The sequence below is a fragment of the Peromyscus californicus genome, unplaced genomic scaffold, assembly GCF_007827085.1.
Source record: "Peromyscus californicus insignis strain IS unplaced genomic scaffold, ASM782708v3 Scaffold_5__1_contigs__length_169319896, whole genome shotgun sequence".
In the NCBI taxonomy this organism is placed as follows: domain Eukaryota; kingdom Metazoa; phylum Chordata; class Mammalia; order Rodentia; family Cricetidae; genus Peromyscus; species Peromyscus californicus.
Genome location: NW_026294573.1, coordinates 123,871,542 through 123,889,525, shown reverse-complemented (window position 1 = coordinate 123,889,525; position 17,984 = coordinate 123,871,542). Strand labels below are relative to the sequence as shown.

The following is a 17,984-nucleotide window of genomic DNA, read 5'->3' as shown; positions in this document are numbered from 1 at the left end:
CAGAAATGGAGAAGGAGTGGGCTGGGGGCTGAGAACAGACAGGAGTTGGGGGGAGGGGCTGGGAGGAGGGGAGGGAGGGGAAACTTTGGGATGTAAAATAAATAAATAAATTTATTAAAAAACAAAAAAGACAAGTAGTAGGCACAGGCCACTCTGTACCTACTGAATGAGAAACTCCTGGAGTGAGGTTTTGTTATTGTTGGTGCTGGTGAGGATTAGACTCTCCAGGGCCTCCTGTGTGCTGAGCATAATCTCCAAGCTCTGTCCCAGTGAGCTGTATTCCTACCTTGTGATAAGTGTTCTCAAGGTAAGTATCACTGCTCCACTCTAGTATATCTTAATGCTTCCCAACTTTTTTTCTCAATGCCTCTCGGATTTTAGCATTCAAAAGTTATTCAAAAATTATTATTAAAAATGTGATGCAGCAACAGGAGGTTCTCTAGGTGATTTAATGCCTCCTAAACTTGAGAATTGCTCATCTGAAAACTTCTTAACATGTACTCTCTTGTCCCTCACACAAGCATCTGTTGACTTTATTTGTGGGTTTCTGTGGTAGTTTTGAGACGTGTGGCCCAGGATGGCTTTTAAATTCCGGTGTAGCCAAAGCTGGCCTTTGAAATCCTGATCCTTCTACCTCCACCTTCAAAATGGTGGAGTTACAGGTTCACGTCACCATACCCATCTTTTGTGTTTCTAATGAAGTTGTCAGTTCTGCTGGACGATTCTCTGATAGCTGTAGAACTGTTCTCTGTGATTCAGGAGAGGAGTGGGCTCTGAGATCTAGTGGACCATAAGCTCAAGTCTGGAGTACAAATGACAAATATTATCAGGGCTCTTAATATTCTTGTTACTCGTGGTTCAGCATTTACTGTTTAGCTTTTGGCCATGCTTGGGTGCCCCTGTGGCACATATATCTACAATATGGTCTTCCTTACAGAGAAGAGCTGCCTATGTCGTCCTGGACAGATAATAGCACATTCTAGAAATGACTGTCATTCCCTGACTCCTCAGTTTAGCTGATCTTCCCACTCCTGTGGGGCCTCTCTAGAGTCACAGGCTGGTTGGTCATTGCTCCTGGCTTCTGCTTCCTGAAGACCTGTGAAGACCCATCATGGAGGTCTGTCAGATCACCCTGAGTGCCAGAGTCATCTGAAACTGTCGGGATGGGTGTTCACCTCCTAGGCTGAAGGGCTTTGTGACCTTGAGGAAGCATTCCCTGAGTTTGTGAGCTAGCCTCTTTTGGCATGTATTTCAGGTAGTCCGATGTGCCCCGAGCCTTTCACTGCCTGTTGCTTTCATGTTTCCAGCTTTTGTTTGTCCTTTCCAAGGACAGAGTCCATATTCCCAAGTTGGAGGTTGGCAGAGAGAGCTGAAGGTACTCGGATATCCCTTAGCTGCTTCTGTCCCTCCCTGCAGAGTGGTTAGGGTGGTCATGTGACATACTGAAGCTCAAGGTGCATCATCACCCATGCCTACTCCTCCATTGCTCTTCATAGGAAACCCTTTGTTTTGCTAACTTCCTCCGTCATGGGATCTGGGACCACTTGGTGAACCCTGGGAGAGCTGTAGACTTTAGTATGGCCTCTTTGCCTGTAAGTAGAGTAAAATCTGATTTAATTTTCCTTTTCTTTCTGGAGATTTAAGTCAGTTGGTAGAGTACTTATCTAACATGTCTGAGTTCCTGGGTTTGATACCCAACACACACCTATATCCTAGCAACCAGGAGGTGGAGGCAGGAGGATCAGAAATTGAAGATCATCCTTGGCTATTTAGAAAGTTCAAGGCCAGACTGGGTTATATGAGATCTTGTCTCAAAACAAAAACAAGTAATGAAAGTATTGGGTTATAACCCATAGATCAAGTCAAATATCCACAAGTGCATACTTTCATACATAAATAATTAAATGCATTAGTAAATGAGTTGGAGGGATAGTAAAATTCTAATTAACTTGTGCAGAGAGAATGAGAGAAACAGAAAGTCAGAAGCAAATACTGTAGCATTGTTTTAGATAATATCTACTAATGAGTGAAAACATAAATCAGTCAGAATTTAAGGGAAACCCGGGTATTTGTTTCAATGAATCTTTCCAGAGATTATTAATTGCAAATGTAAATACAGTAATTTTATGAGGAAGCCTGTCATAACTCACTTTTCCCACCTGGTCAGCGTTACCATTGCCAGTGATGAGACATAATCCTGTACCCCTTGATACATACCCTCAGAGGGGGTTAGTTAAGACTCTCCAGAGAAACACAGCTATTAGACATAATCCTGTACCCCTTGATATACACCCTCGGAAGGGGGTTAGTTAAGACTCTCCAGAGAAGCACAGCCATTAGGATGTAAGTATATTTACCACAAGGAACCAGCTCACACAGTTACGGAGGCTGACAAGTCCCCAAATCAGCAGAAAGACAGCAAATTGGAGGCCTGGGGAGCCCATGGTACGTTCTAGGGTGATGCCAAATGCCTAAGAACCAGGAAGATCTGTTGCTGAAGTGTGTAGATCTGGAGACAGCAGTTAAGACCCTGGAAGAGCCAAAGTTTCAGACTGAGTCCAAAGGCAAGCAGCAGCGAGCCCGAAGGCAGACAGGAGGGAGCTCTCCTCCTGGGAAGAGGACCAGCCTCCTTGCCGCTCTGTTTAGCTCAGCTGGCAGGGAGGCCTACTCACTCAAGGGAGGGCGCTTCGCTCTATTTAGTCCTCCAGCTCAATTGCTAATTTAATTCGGAGTACCTTTACAGACACACCCAGAATATTGTTTGTGCAACAGTGCACTCCATGGTCAATCATAAATTTTTTTCGCTATTAAGAAGAATACATGAGTGGTTCTCTGGTATGCTTGCCAAAAAATATGGGAACCTCATCTAATTGTAAGCAAGCTTCAGATAAATTCAAGTTGATAGATATTTGTTAAATAACTCACCAATTCTTTTGAGGCAGGATCTCAGACTTGAGGTCAGCGTGCTTCAGCTTCCTGAGTGCTAGGATTATAGGTGTATACCACCACATCCAGTTCTGACCAGTGGTACTGAAGAGCACCAAGGTTGTAAGAGACAAGGAAAGGCTGAGGGATTTTAGGAAGTCGAAGTCCTACTCAGGTAGGACAGCTAAATGCAATGTGGAATCCTGAATTGGAAACTGGAACAAAAAGGGATGTTAATCCCCAAACCAGCAAAATTAAAAATAAGTCCACAGTGGTCCTAATTACTTTGCATTCATGGTTAATATCCTGGTTCTTGATTTTTCATAAATATACAATAATTATGTAAGGTATTAATATTAATAGAAACCAGTTGAAAGACATACAGAAACATGATTATTTTTGCAGCTTTTCCATGTCTCAACTTATTTTAAAATGGATGTTTAAACTGTCTTTAAAAGGATTTATTTTTAAATTAGATGTATGGGTGTCCATATCTGTGTGTGGGGACGTGCTTGTGAGTGTAGATGTCCACAGAGGCTGGACGTGTTGGTTTCCCTGGAGCTGGAATTACATACAGGTAGTTGTGAACTGCCTGATGACAGGTGCTGGGAACTGAACTTGGGTCCTCTCTAAGAGCAATATGTTCTCTTAACCACTGAGGCATCTCTCCAGCCCCTCAAAACAGAAGCTTAATGGGTACTCTGAGGACTTTTTAATGATAGAAGATATAGTTTACATCATTTGAATTCACAACTGTCCTGTGTTTGTGAGCATACACATGCAATTTTGTGTCTACTGCTCAAGGTTTTCCACAGATGCTGAACTCAATCTATATGTATTTTATGAACACCTTCTTTTTTTTTTGGTTTTTCGAGACAGGGTTTCTCTGTGTAGCTTTGCGCCTTTCCTGGAACTCACTTGGTAGTCCAGGCTGGCCTCGAACTCACAGAGATCCGCCTGGCTCTGCCTCCCGAGTGCTGGGATTAAAGGCGTGCGCCACCACCGCCCGGCATGAACACCTTCTTAAAATCTCTCAGATTTCTGCCCTGTGCGTTTTCTCTCTTGCCTCTGCTGGCCTTGTTGTTTCTGGGGTCTTTGTCTCTGAGATGATGATGTGCGCATAATATTATGGAGACAAAGAACACTGGGCCAGAACCCAAGAGGCTCTGGTGCCAGCATCTTAGTCTGGTGCTAATGTTAATTTGGTTTCTTTCCACTTGTAATGTTCTGAGACCAAATAGTTTTGGCTAACTACCATGTGCACAAGTTGGTGTATGGGTTAAAATGATTATATAGATGTTATATGTATTATCATGCTCTATTTTTAGATTTTTTTTTTTTTTTTTTTTTTTTTTTTTTTGGTTTTTCGAGACAGGGTTTCTCTGTGTAGCTTTGCGCCTTTCCTGGAACTCGCTTTGGAGACCAGGCTGGCCTCGAACTCACAGAGATCCGCCTGGCTCTGCCGCCCGAGTGCTGGGATTAAAGGCGTGCGCCACCACCGCCCGGCTATTTTTAGATTTTTTAAATGTTTAATCTGTATGCATTTTCCCATCTTGTCCTCAAAGTCTTTGATTTTTATCAGGGACTTCATAATATAAACTCTAGCATTTCCCCTAGAGTGCTTGTGTGTGTGTGTGTGTGTGTGTGTGTGTGTGTGTGTGTGTGTGTGTGCATGAAGAGCCAGACGACAACTTTAGGTGTTATTCCTCAGACACTGTCCCTCATTGTTGTTCTTTTTTAATGTAGATCTTTACTGGCCTACAGCTTGCTGAGTAAGCTTGCTTTCCCACAAATCTTAAGGTCCATCTGTCTCTACACCCCCAGTTCTGGGATTGCACACATGTGTCACCACACTCAGCCTTTTAAAAAATTCCAAAGAATGTTCTGCAGACTGAATTCAGTTGTGCCTGTTGCACACAAGCACTTGACTGATGAGCCATCTCTAGTTCCTCTAGAATACATTTTACATTTTTTTTTTGTTGGGGGGCAAGAGTCAGGAATCCATTGTCATGTTTCTTCTTCTTCTTGTTCTTCTTCTTCTTGTTCTTCTTGTTCTTGTTCTTCTTCTTCTTGTTCTTCTTTCTTTCTTTCTTTCTTTCTTTCTTTCTTTCTTTCTTTCTGTCTTTCTTTCTTTCTCTCTCTCTTTCTTTCTTTCTTTCTCCACCTCCTCCTCCTCCCCTCCCTCCCTCCTTCCCTCCTTCCTCTTTCTTTCTTTCTTTCTTTCTTTCTTTCTTTCTTTCTTTCTTTCCTCTTTCTTTCTTTCTTTCTTTCTCCGCCTCCTCCTCCCCTCCCTCCCTCCTTCCCTCCTTCCTCTTTCTTTCTTTCTTTCTTTCTTTCTTTCTTTCTTTCTTTCTTTCTCTTTCTTTCTTTCTTTCTTTCTCCACCTCCTCCTCCTCCCCTCCCTCCCTCCTTCCCTCCTTCCTCTTTCTTTCTTTCTTTCTTTCTTTCTTTCTTTCTTTCTCTTTCTTTCTTTCTTTCTTTCTCCGCCTCCTCCTCCTCCCCTCCCTCCCTCCTTCCCTCCTTCCTCTTTCTTTCTTTCTTTCTTTCTTTCTTTCTTTCTTTCTTTCCTTCTTTCTTTCTTTCTTTCTTTCTTTCTTTCTTTCTTTCTTTCTTTCTTTCTTTCTCTCTCTCTCTCTTTCTTTCTTTTTCTTTCTTTCTCTCTTTCTTTCTTCCTCTCTCTCTCTCTTCTCTCTCTCTCTCTCTCTCTCTCTCTCTCTCTCTCTCTCCTTCTTTCTTTCTTTCTTTTGGTCTTACTTTCTCTGGAAGTTGTATATGGCTCTGTTCTTAATACCTTTAAAGTGTCCATGTGGGCTGGCCTGGGTTGAGCTGTGACTGGGTGGAGCCCTGACACAATCCAATAGGAGAGATTTTTGGGTCATCTGCTGATCTCTCCTGCCCTAGCAGAATGGCATGAGAGCCCTGCATGGAGAAAGCAAGATCTACCATCAGAAAGTAACTGGGCTGGGGAGGTAGCTCAGTGGGTTAGCACTTGTCACACGAGAGTGAGAACCTGAGTTCTGATCCCCAGAACTCACATAAAGCCAGCTATTGTAGTGTGTGTCTGTAATGTCAGTGCTCCTACAGTGAGCTGGTAGGCAAAGACAGAAGACTTCTTGGAAGTCCGTAGGTCAGGTAGCCTGGTGTACATAGTGGGAAACAAGAGATGCAAGGTAGAAGGTGAGGACTGGCATCTGAGATTGTCCTCTGACCTTACATACCTTCTGTAGCACATGCATGTACACCCCACCCCCCTACACACACAGAGGGAGGGAGGCAGGGAGGGAGGGAGGAAGGGAGAGAGAGAGAGAGAGAGAGAGAGAGAGAGAGAGAGAGAGAGAGAGAGAGAGAGAGAGAGAGTTTTTATAGTTAAAAATCAGAGAAGTAACAGTCCTAAGATTGAATGATCCCTACTGTATGTGTTATTTTTGCCTGGGTAGTATATCACTATTTTCCTATTATTTGAGTAGTTTGCTTAAATTGTGAGGTAAGATGAAAATGATGGAGATTGGTTGACGCTGAGAAACACTGGAGGCTCTAACAAGGAAAACATGATTTTCTTCATCAGAAAAGATAATTTGGCTAGGCTCAGATATTGTCCTAGCAAGGGGTATGCCTTGGTTCCTTTGGAATGTGTAGTAGACATTCTCTCTCCCTCTCCTTTCCCTTCTCTTTCCCTCCCTCCCTCTCGCACTCACTCCCTTTCCCACTCTCTTCCTCCCTCCCTCCCCTCCCCCTTCTTTCTTTTTTTGAGACAGGGTCTCATTATGTATCCTTAGCTGGCCTGAAACTCACTGTGTAGATCCCAAACCTCCAAAAAAAATCTTCCTGCCTCTCCTTTCAGAATATGGGGATTCAAGGGCTGCACCCCCATGCCTGGCAGCACACATAATTTAAGAAATAATATCTCTCAGTTTCATTTGTCTTTACTGGCCTGTTTCCTTGTGTTGCCTCCTCTAGAAGTTTCCCCTCTTATTTGGCCTATGTATTGACATCAAAGGTCCAACCTCCTTAGTGCGCCACTCAAGGATCCTTCTAGGATATGATCATGCCAGGAAAATAAAAGCACATTGCAAGAGTTCATTAAGTAAAAATAAGAAATGACTGCTGCTTTCAGGGAGCTTTCCATCTATTGGGAGGATAAAATCCATAAATAAAAGACAACCTGGGCATATACAGCAGAGAAAAATACTATGTAAGGGACCTGAGGGGAATAAATTTATTTCCTTTGTGCTTAGCTCAGGTCACCTCAGTCTTCTCAATAACATGAAAATATTCCCACTTTATAGTTCAGGAATATGATGTTAATAGACATTAAATGCTCTATGTCCTGGGCAGTTACATGGACGGAAATGAGACTGACCTTAGGCTGTGTGAATAGAAATCTCCCATTGTCTCTGGGCAGAGTAAGAGAGAAAGCTTTGAAAGGATGCTGGTGACGAATCTCAAAGATAGACAGGATTGATGGATGGAAATGGGAACCCATAGAGATTGTGGAGCGTGGCATGTGAAGTGTAGCAACGGGAGACAGCATGTGCTGGGGAACAGACCTTTGGGGTACTAGAGCAAAGGAAGAGAGGGGTTTCACTGGAGTACAGGTTGAATTGGGAACACTGTATCATGGGCCTCGGCTTCCAAGTTGAGTCTGAACTTTATTTCCCAACTCCTTTAATAAGCCATTGAAAGTGTTTGTGACCTTATAAGATTACACTCATATGGTATGAGGCACATACTTAAGAAAGGGAGAGTCTGTCGTCAAGAGAGCTAGTTTTCAGCGAGTTACTCAGCACTGATGCAGTGTTTTGCCTTTTTACATCCCCACGGTAGTCTTGAGGAGCAGGCTCATTGTGCTTGGCATCTAGAGGTCAGGGAATAACCTCAGGTGTCACTCTTGAGGTGTCATCCTCCCTTATTTTTTGAGACATGATCTCTCACTTACCTGATACTCACAAAACAGGCTCAGCTTGCTGTCCAGCGAACCAGGTTTCACCTCCTCAAAAAAGAGGTTACAAGCACATGGTGTCCAGCCCATTTTTTTCTTTATGTGGGTTGTAGGGATTGAACTTAAGTTATTATCCTTGCAAAGCAAACACCTTATTGACTAAGATATATCCTCAGACTCCAGGAAAAAGTATTCTTAATGTCATCTCCTATTGCAAACAGGAAAACATTGAGAGGTTAGGTAATGATCAGGACAGATAACCGTGTGTCAGGATGTAACCTGGGTGAATACAATTCTACTGTTGCCTCTTTGTGATACAGTACTTGACAACAGCCCAGAAGACAATTTGGGACAGTTTTTCTTCTGCATTAAATTAATTAAAAAATTTCACATATGTGAATGATAATTACCCCCCTTTCCTCCATCCAACTTCTTCCATGTCTTCACACTCCATTCACTCTCAAATTCATGGCCTCTTTTTCTTTAATTATTATTGTTACAAATATATTTGAATAAATTCATAAAACCTGCTGAGTCCATTTAGTTTTGGTGATATGTGTATATGTGTATGGTTATATGTGTATGTTTTGAGGGCTGACCACTTACTGTTGGATTACCAATTAGGGGGCTCCGCCATGGAGAAGACTAATTCTCCCTTTCTCAGTAGTTGTTAATTGCCTATAGCTCTTCATCTAGGGGTGGGGTCCTATGACATTTCCCCCATCCTCGTTGATGTATTAATTATTGTTCAGGTAGTGTATAGTCAGCCATATTGTGGCGATTTCATAGCTGTAGCTTTCCTGTCATGTCTAGAAGCAGAAGTCCTGGTCCTCTGGCCCTTAAAATATTTTTGTCATTCCTCTGTGATGTTCCCTGAGCTTTAGGTATAGGGGTTATATTGTAGATATCAACTGGGACTGGGTACCCCATGACCAATTATTGTCTACATTTTGACTAGTTGTGGCTTTCTGTTGGTCCCAGTCTGCTGCAAAAAGAAGTTTCTATTTATGCTACACAGTACCTGACAGCTGCCAACAAAACAAGTTGGGCGGTTCTTCTTAGTCAAGTGTGATAGTTCACATGTCAAGGCCTGAACTTGACATCAGTGTTGGTTAAGCAGAGACACAAGGGCAGTTGTGTGAGCCTAGGGCCTGATGCTGGGGCAGAACCTGTGAACTTGTATCTTCTCTATAGTTGAGGTTTCCTAGGGAAGCTGACATTCTGTGCAAAACAGTTGTCCCGTCCTTGGGAGTATCATGGACAGCCTTGCTTCAAACTCCTTAGCATAGGCTTTTTGCTCATTTCTAGGCAAACGTATTGATCTAGTCTTATAAACATTGAGGTCTTGGGTGCTTGGTGCAAATTACTTTTGAGAAGGTTCTAGCAAACTTCCCAGGTATTGGTAAGCATCACATCTTTTTATTATTGGAGTTGAGACAAGGAGGTTCTCTGGAATTTAGTTGTTGATGAATTATTCCCTTTTCTGGGAGCATCCTTATTCCTTGTGTATGTGAGCACCCTTCCATGCTTTGCTACCTTGGGAGTTGCATCATAGGACATTTGTTCATTTTTATTTTTTTTGGAAAGGGCATGCATGTATTTTGACTCGATAAAGGTTTTTGGTGCATAGTTAAACAACCGTATCATGAGAATGTGCTTAATGCCCTTGTGATCATATTAGACAGCGTGGGCCAGTCCAGTGACCTTTCTGTTCCATTTGCTGCAGGTGACAAGAAGTACATCATGGGGCCCAAGCTTTCCACGCTTGATGCCACTGTGTTTGGACACTTGGCACAGGCAATGTGGACTTTGCCAGGGACCAGACCGGAGCGGTTGATCAAAGGCAAGTGCCCACCCTCTTCGTGTTACAGGAGTAGCTGGGAGGGGTGGGTGGGGAGCAGCATGGGGGATGGGCGCAGTGAGAATCAGTGACACCCACAGTCCTGCGTCCCTAGCATGTAGCTAATTTTGTATCCACCCCTTTCACCGCTTTTGCTGTCTTGGTAGAAACTTTGCCAAGAAAGCAGCATTAAAGAGTCAGGATAATTTAGAACTGGTCCAAACCCAGGAGTGTGAGTGGCTTGGGCAAGGAAGTTTTCTGCTCTAGCTTTGGAGCAACCAGGACAGCCTTGGCCTTGTCATGTGCGTGAGTATGTTAAAGAGAATGTTAGTTCTTTGGTCCTAGCTGTTGACAGAGCCACACAAGCTGCTCCTGGAACTGCCTGACATAGTGAGAAATTCTCCTTAATTTAGATGAGTAGGAAGATGGACTGAATAGTCAGCATTTCTTAAAATGTGCTTGCGGCGGGTCAGTGAGATGGCACAGCAGGTAAAGGACCTGCTGCAAAGCCTGACAACCAGCGTCCATCTCCAGAACCCACACAGGAGGAGAGAATCAGTTCCTGCAGAGTGTCCTCTGACCTTCCTTGTGCCACTCTGAATAGATTAGTATGATAAAAATAAATCACACACTGCAGCTTTACATGTAACTACCAAATATTACACATTTAATTTACTGAAGAAAATAGAGAAAAGATAGAAAATTTTTAAAAAATGAGAACTGTAAGCTAGGCATGGTGGTTCACACCTGTAATCCCAGCACATGGGGGACTAAGGCAAGAGGATGGTGGGTACAAGGCCAGCCTTGTTTACATAGAGAGTTCCAGGCCAGCCTGAGCTAACAAAGAAGCAGACAAACATGCATACTTGTGATTTCATCAATCACAGAGAACTACTGATATTGTGCTATGTACCTTCATTTTTTTAACAAGTCTAGGTGTGCATGTACTTTAAAAAGCTGTAACTATAATGTCCATGCAGTTATAACCTGAAGTTTTGAATAAGCAGAACATTTTACTCTTCCTTTGTCATTAAATATTCTTCAAGAATGTATTTTTAGTAGTTATATAATATCCTATTCTTTTACTATATTGTAATTTATGTGGTTAGTATTGTTTTGTATTTATGGGTTGCTTAAGATAATTTTGCTAGTATTCTTTTTCTTAAATTTAAAAAATTTTGTGTATGTATATAGTGTTTGTGTGCATGTGTGTGCATGAGTGTGTGTGTGTGTGTGTGTGTGTGTGTGTGTGTGTGTGAGTGTGTGTGTATGCTGGTGCCTATACATGTGTATGGAGGCTGGAAGGTGACGTTAAGTTAATATCTTCCTCTCCTATCTTCCACTTATCTCTTTTTTTGATAGGCATAAAGGGTATTTATTCTGAAAAGCAATGTATTTTATGATGGTTATGAACTTGTGAAAATATTAGCTTAAGGAAGCTAACGTGTATGCTTTAAATGGGCTTAATACAATATACAGCATAAGTAATAGAAATTTAGGAAGTTTTAAATACATACACTGGGCTTTCCTGGTTGTGATAAGGTTTGTTTTTCAACATCGTTCTATAGAATCAAATTCATAGAAAGAATTTAACTAGAATTCACAGACCTGACTTCTACTTTTTAAGTATTTTTAATTTTTTTGCTATTTATAGAATTTTTTGTTTTGTTTTGTTTTTTAATTGTATTTATACTATGTCTCTTTTACATCATGTATCTTGATCCTGTTTATTACTCTGTCCCTTCTCATCTGCCCTCCACAGCCGCACCTCCCCCAAATAAAACAAAATTTAAGAGAAAAAAGGAAAAATAAAAATAAAATAAAGTAAAACAAAAAGGGAAAACTTAAGAATCTTGCCATGGAAGTTGCAGTGTGACACTGTGAGTCACACTGTGAACCCCTTTGTCCATGTATCTTTACTTGCAAGTGTTTATTGCAAAGAGTCATTGGTCTGGTTCGAGGTCCCTGGTTTCTACTACCCTACTGATGCTGGGCCCTTGTTGGGGCTCATCCTGGATATCCTGCTGTTGCCCTGTTTTGTGGAAACCCTGTAACTTTGGGTCTGCAGGTCCCTTCACGTGCTCCCACAGATCATAGATGGGGTGGATGATGGGGCAGGCCAAGTCATATCCTTGAGTCTGGATCTGGGCAGCTGTAGGGTTGATTCACCAGATGTGAAATGGGGACAGCTCTCCCATGCTTACAACTTTGGGGCTGACTCACCCACACCTACACTGACAGGGTTGGCTCTCCCACTCTTAGGATCACAGGGCCAGTTCTCCCACCTGCCAGATGTTGATGGGTGTAGAGGGTGAAGGGCAACTCTCCCCACCCATGCTGCCACAAGACAGATGAAAAATGGGGAGAGCTCTCCAATGCTCACAACTTTGGGGCTGGCTGCTCACCTATACCTCCCCTAACAGGGTTGGCTCTGTTGTGTTGCCCTGGTGAGGTGCAGGGTCTGCTTTCCTGAGTGTTGCAGGTTGTGGAAAGCAGGGGTAGCTCTCCCACTCTTGTTACCTCAGGGTCAACTTTCCCACCTGCCTTAGATGTTGATGGGTGGGCGCATAGGGAGGGCATCTCTCCCCAGCCTACATTGCCATGTGGGAGATGAGGGGTGGGGCTAGGTCTCTCACAGTCACTTCCTCAGGGTTGGCTCACCTGTGCTCTCATCAACAGGGTGATCTCTGCTGTGCTTCCTTCCCAGACAAAGTGCAGGACTCGCTTTCCTGTGTGTTGCTGCTCATCAAGGGTTCAGCTCCCTCACCATCCCAGCCAGCTGGCTCTCTTCCTCTCTCATCTCTTCAGATATGCCTCTGTCCACAGGACCTGAGCCATTCTCTCTCTCTCTCTCTCTCTCTCTCTCTCTCTCTCTCTCTCTCTCTCTCTCTCTCTCTCTCCCCCATGAACCATCATACCATACCTCTGCTCACACCAATAGTGTCCATCTGGCCAGTACTGCCAGGTACCAGGTAGGCCTGTGCACTTCCCCCTGGAGCCAGGAATGGACAGCCCCAGACCTGTAAGTAGGTCTCCTTTACTCACTCAGGTCACCCTGGAGGTATGCTGGGCCATGCTTCCTCATCACAAAGAGATCACCATAGTACCCTGGTGACGAGTGGGCTTCTGGTTGGTGTGTCCAGCTGCATGGTGCAGGGTGGTGCATTGCTCTGAAATCTGGGCTTAGGATACCCCCTGCCCGTGGCTTGCTGAGTCCTGCCCACCTCAGGCCACATGGTACAGGGGGTGAGGTGTTTCTCTGCAGTCTGGTCAGGAGCTCCATTCTATTTCTTTTTGAGACAGGTCTCTCACTGAATCTCATTGACTGGCTAGGTTGACTGGTCAATAAACACTGGGCATCTATGTAGTAAGCTTTGTCAGGACAGCCAGCCCACAAATAATGACATGGGACTTAGTATTATTTATGAAAGCTTGGTCTTTAGCTTAGGCTTGCCCACAACTAGCTCTTATAACTTAAGTTAATCTGTTTCTATTGATCTACGTTCTACCAGGAGACTCGTTACCTATTTTCATACTGCCCAGCTTGCTTCCTCAGTGTCTGGCTAGTGACTCTGTCTTTGTTCTTCCCAGAGTTCTCTCTGTCCCTATAAGTCCCGCTTAACTTCTTCCTGCCTAGCTATTGGCCATTCAGCTCTTTGTTAAACCAATTAGAAGGTGCCTTGGCAAAGACACATCTTTACAGTGTAAACAAATATTCCACAACAGATCTGTTTCCACCATCTATCGCTGGGGTGACAGACACGCACCTTGTATATGTTTGTAATGTTTGTATAGCTAAAAAGATAGACTTAGAGCTTTAGAGTAAAAGATTTGGTTAAGTTACCATTTCTAAGCAACACTGCCATCTGGTGGATCAAAGGCAAAACTCATACAATTTCTTCATTTTTCTTCTGGAACTGGGAAATGGTGGTCAGATACTAGTTATAATTTTGTGTACAGCTGTTTAACTTAAAATATTTAAAAGAATAAAAATGCAAGTCTTATTAGATGTGTTTGTAGGCACACTTATCTGTAAGGACACTTCTTTATTTTTTTCCATCTATTTATTTTACATCCCAGCCATAGCCTCCCGCCCCTCCCAGTCCCTCTCCCCCAACCCCCCTCCCAGCCCTCAATTTCCTCCTCTTCCATCTCCATCCAGGAAAGGTCAGGTCTCCTATGAGTATCAATAAAACATGGGATATCAAGTTGCAGTAAGACTAAGCACCTCCCGATGTATTAAGACTGGGCAAGGTGACTCAGTATGAGGAGTAGGGTCCCAGAAGCCAGTGAAAGTCTGAGACAGACCCTGTTCCCACTTTTAGGAGTCCCATAAGAGGACCAAGCTACATAACTGTAACATACACAGGGTGCTTAGGTCAGTCCCATGGTTGTTCCTTCAGTCTCTCGGAGCCCCTATGAGCCCAGGTTAGTTGATTGTGTGAGCCTTCCAGTGGTGTCCTTGATCCCTCTGGCTCCTACACTTCTTTCTCCTCCTCCTCTGCAGGATTTCTGAACCCCACCTACTGTTTGGTTGTGGGTCTCTGCATCTCCTTCCATCAGCTGCTGCATGACGCCTCCCTGATGATAGTTGGGCCAGGCACCAATCCGGTCACAGGAGAGGGCTAGTTAAGGCTGTTCTATCCACTGTTGCTAGGAGTCTGAGCTGGGCTCCTCTCCACAGACTCCTGGGAGATTCCCCTGCATCAGGCTTCCACCTGGCCCCGAAATGTCACCCCCTCCCCCGCAGCAATCCCCCTTAACACTCTCCCCCTCTGCCCTACCTCAACCTGATCACTCATGTTTCCATCCACACCCGCCCTCAGTCCGCTCACAGAATCTCTTCTATTTCCCCTTTCCAGGGAGATCTGGGTGTCCCCCATGAGCTCTCCTTGTTGCTTAGTCTCTCTGGGTCTGTGGATTGTAACATAGATATCCTTTATTTTACAGCTAATAGCCATTTGTAAGTGGGTACATACCATGTTTGTCTTTATCAGTCTGGGTTACCTGACTCAGGATGATTTTTTTCTAGTTACATCCATTTGCCTTCAAATTTCCTGGTGTCCTTGTTTTTAACAGCTGAGTAATACTCCACTGTGTAAATGTACCACATTTTCTTTATCCATTCCTAAGTTGAGGGACATCTAGGTTGTTTCCAGGTTCTGGCTATTACAAATAAGCTGCTATGAACATGGTTGAGCAAGTGTCCTTGTGGTATGATTGAGCATCCTTTGGGTATATGCCCAAGAGTGGTATAGCTGGGTCTTGTGGTAGATTGATTCCCAATTTTCCAAGGAACTGCCACACTGACTTCAAAGTGCCTTATACAAGTTTGCACTCCCACCAGCAATGGAGGAGTGTTCCCCTTGCTCCACATCCTCTCCAGAATGAGCTGTCATCAGTGTTTTTGATCTAAGCCATTCTGACAGGTGTAAGATGGTATCTCAGAGTCATTTTGATTTGTACTTCCCTGAATGGTTAAGGATGTTGAACATCTCCTTAAGTGTTTCTCAGCCATTTAAGAGTCTCCTGTTGAGAATTCTCTGTTTAGATTTGTACCCTATTTTGTAATTGGATTATTTTGTTTGTTGATATCTGGTTTCTTAAGTTTTTGATATATTTTGGAAATCAGCCCTCTGTTGAATGTGAGGTTAGTATGGGGTTTGTGAGGTTTCTCATTCTGTAGGCTGCCGTTTTGTTCTATTGACGGTGTCCTTTGCCTTACAGAAACTTTATTAGTTGCTCATCCTAGTACCTGTGCTATTAGTGTTCTGTTCAGGAAGTTGTACCGATGCATTAGAGATTATTTCCAATTTCTCTTCTGTCAGGTTCAGTGTATCTGGATTTATGTTGAGGTCTTTGATCCTCTTGAACTTGAGTTTTGTGTAAGAAATTTTTTTTTTTTTTTTTGGTTTTTCAGGACAGGGTTTCTCTGTATAGCTTTGGTGCCTGTCTTGGATCTTGCTCTTTAGACCAGGCTGGCCTCAAACTTACAGAGATCCACCTGGTTCTGCTTCCTGAGTGCTGGGATTAAAGGTGTGCATCACCACCACCCAGCATTAGAACATTTTTTTAACTGTCCACTTTATGGAAAATATAAGACATAGTTTTTAATCTTTCTAAAATTTATTTTCATTTTTTCCCTTTTATTGAAAATAAATTCTTTTCTTGTACACTATATCCTGATTATCGTTTCCCCTCCCTATACTGCTTCTAGTTCCTCCCCACCTCCCGTGCCCTCTGGGTCCACTCCCTTTTTTGTCTCTCATTAGCAAAGAACAGGCTTCTAAGAGATGACAACCAAACACAACAAAATAAAATATAACAAGATGAAACAAAAGCCATCATATCAAGGCTGGACAAGGCCACCCAGCAGAAAGAAAAGAGCCTCAAGAGAAGGTGTAAGAATCAGAGACCCACTCATTTTCGGTCAGGAGCCCTATAAAAATACCAAGCTAAGAGCTCTAATATATACACAGAAGACCTAGTGCAGACACCTGCAGGCCCTGTGCTTGCTGCTTCAGTCTCTGAGTTTATATGAGCCTTGCTTAGTTGATTCAAAGGGTCTTGTTCTCCTGGTGTCCTCCATCCCCCCTGGCTCTGACACTCTTTCTGCCTCCTCTTTTGAGGGGTTTTCTGAGCTCTGAGGGGAGGGATTTGATGAAGACTTCCAATTTAGACTCTCTCTCCATGTAATGTCTGGCTGTGGGTCTCTGCATCTATTCTCATCTGCTGCCAGAGGAAGCTTCTCTGATGATGACTGAATAAGGAACTGATTTATGATCTATGAGTATCACAGGCCGCTTTTTTTTCATTTTATTTTTATTTTGCAATACAATTCAGTTCTCCCCCCTCCCGCCCCCCTCACCTTCCCCCCAGCCCGCCCCCCATTCCCATCTCCTCCAGGGCAAAGCCTTCCCTGCAGACGGAGATCAACTTGGTAGACTCAGTCCAGGTAGGTCCAGTCCCCTCCTCCCAGGCTGAGCCGAGTGATCCTGCATAGGCCCCAGGTTTCAAACAGCCGACTCATGCAATGAGCACAGGACCTGGTCCCACTGCCTGGATGCCTCCCAAACAGATCAAGCCAATCAACTGTCTCACCCACTCAGAGGGCCTGACCCAGTTGGTGACCCCTCAGCCATTGGTTCATAGTTCATGTGTTTCCGTTCGTTTGACTGTTTGTCCCTGTGCTTTATCCAACCTTGGTCTCAACAATTCTCGCTCATATAAACCCTCCTCATTCTCGCTAGTTGGACTCCCAGAGATCCACCTGGGGCCTAGTCATGGATCTCTGCATCCAGATCCCTCAGTAGTTGGATGGGGTTTCTAGCACGACAATTAGGGTGTTTGGCCATCCCATCACCAGAGTAGGTCAGTTCGGGCTGTCTCTCGACCATTGCCAGCAGTCTGTTGTGGGGGTATCTTTGTGGATTTCTGTGGGCCTCTCTAGCACTTTGCTTCTTCCTATTCTCATGTGGTCTTCATTTACCATGGTCTCCTATTCCTTGTTCTCCCTCTCTGTTGTTGATCCAGCTGGGATCTCCCGCTTCCCCAAGCTCTTTTTCCCTCGACCCTCGTCCTTCACTACCCCCACCCATGTCCAGGCTGTTCATGTAGATCTCATTCCATTTCTCTGTTTTCAGACCGCTTTTACCCCAGGTCTCTGGGCTATCTAGTCTCTGGTTCTTGGTCACCCAAGCAGTATCAGGTATGGGTTCCATCTTGTGGAGTGGCCTTATGTCAAATCAGACACTAGTTGGCTCCTGCTGTAAGTTCTGTGCCCCCATTGCCCTTACATATCTTGCAGGCAGAACAGATTGTAAGTCAAAGGTTTTGTGCTGGGTTGGTGTTTATAAATTAACTTAAATATTCATGAGTAGACACGTTAGTTCTTTTGCCATCCAGGTATGGAGTGATAAAATGTTTCACAAAGCCAGATGCTCAGAATGTAGCTGCCAGTTTAGGTAAACTGCCCTTCTGCTTCTGGCCACTGTAGGACACACTCGTCTTTTCCCACTCAGCCTGCTCACTGATTTTAACTTTCCTACTTTAAAAACATTTACCCTATTCCATTCTTCCAAATTTCCTAGGAGGTCCACTGACTACTTCCTGTCTCCTTCATATCACAAAGTAGGTGGTTTGTAAGTGAAAGTCACTTTTTTTTTCCTCACAGTGTTTGAAATCGGGAGGCCCATGGTCATGGTGTGGAAGAGTTGGTGTCTGAGGAGGACCTGCTTCCCAGCGCACAGACACAGTGCCTCCTCACTGGGTCCTGAGCCT

General features: G+C 43.8%; 1 protein-coding gene across 3 annotated transcripts in view; it reads left to right on the top strand.

Annotated features, from left to right (window-relative positions):
- The window catches only part of Faxc (failed axon connections homolog, metaxin like GST domain containing), a 74,837-nt gene that overhangs the window by 48,435 nt on the left and 8,418 nt on the right, over positions 1-17,984 (top strand). For all 3 annotated transcript variants that reach the window (XM_052718112.1, XM_052718110.1, XM_052718109.1), the window contains one exon: positions 9,591-9,707. In XM_052718112.1, coding sequence (XP_052574072.1) covers positions 9,591-9,707 — 117 coding nt within the window. The remainder of the gene's footprint in view (positions 1-9,590; positions 9,708-17,984) is intronic.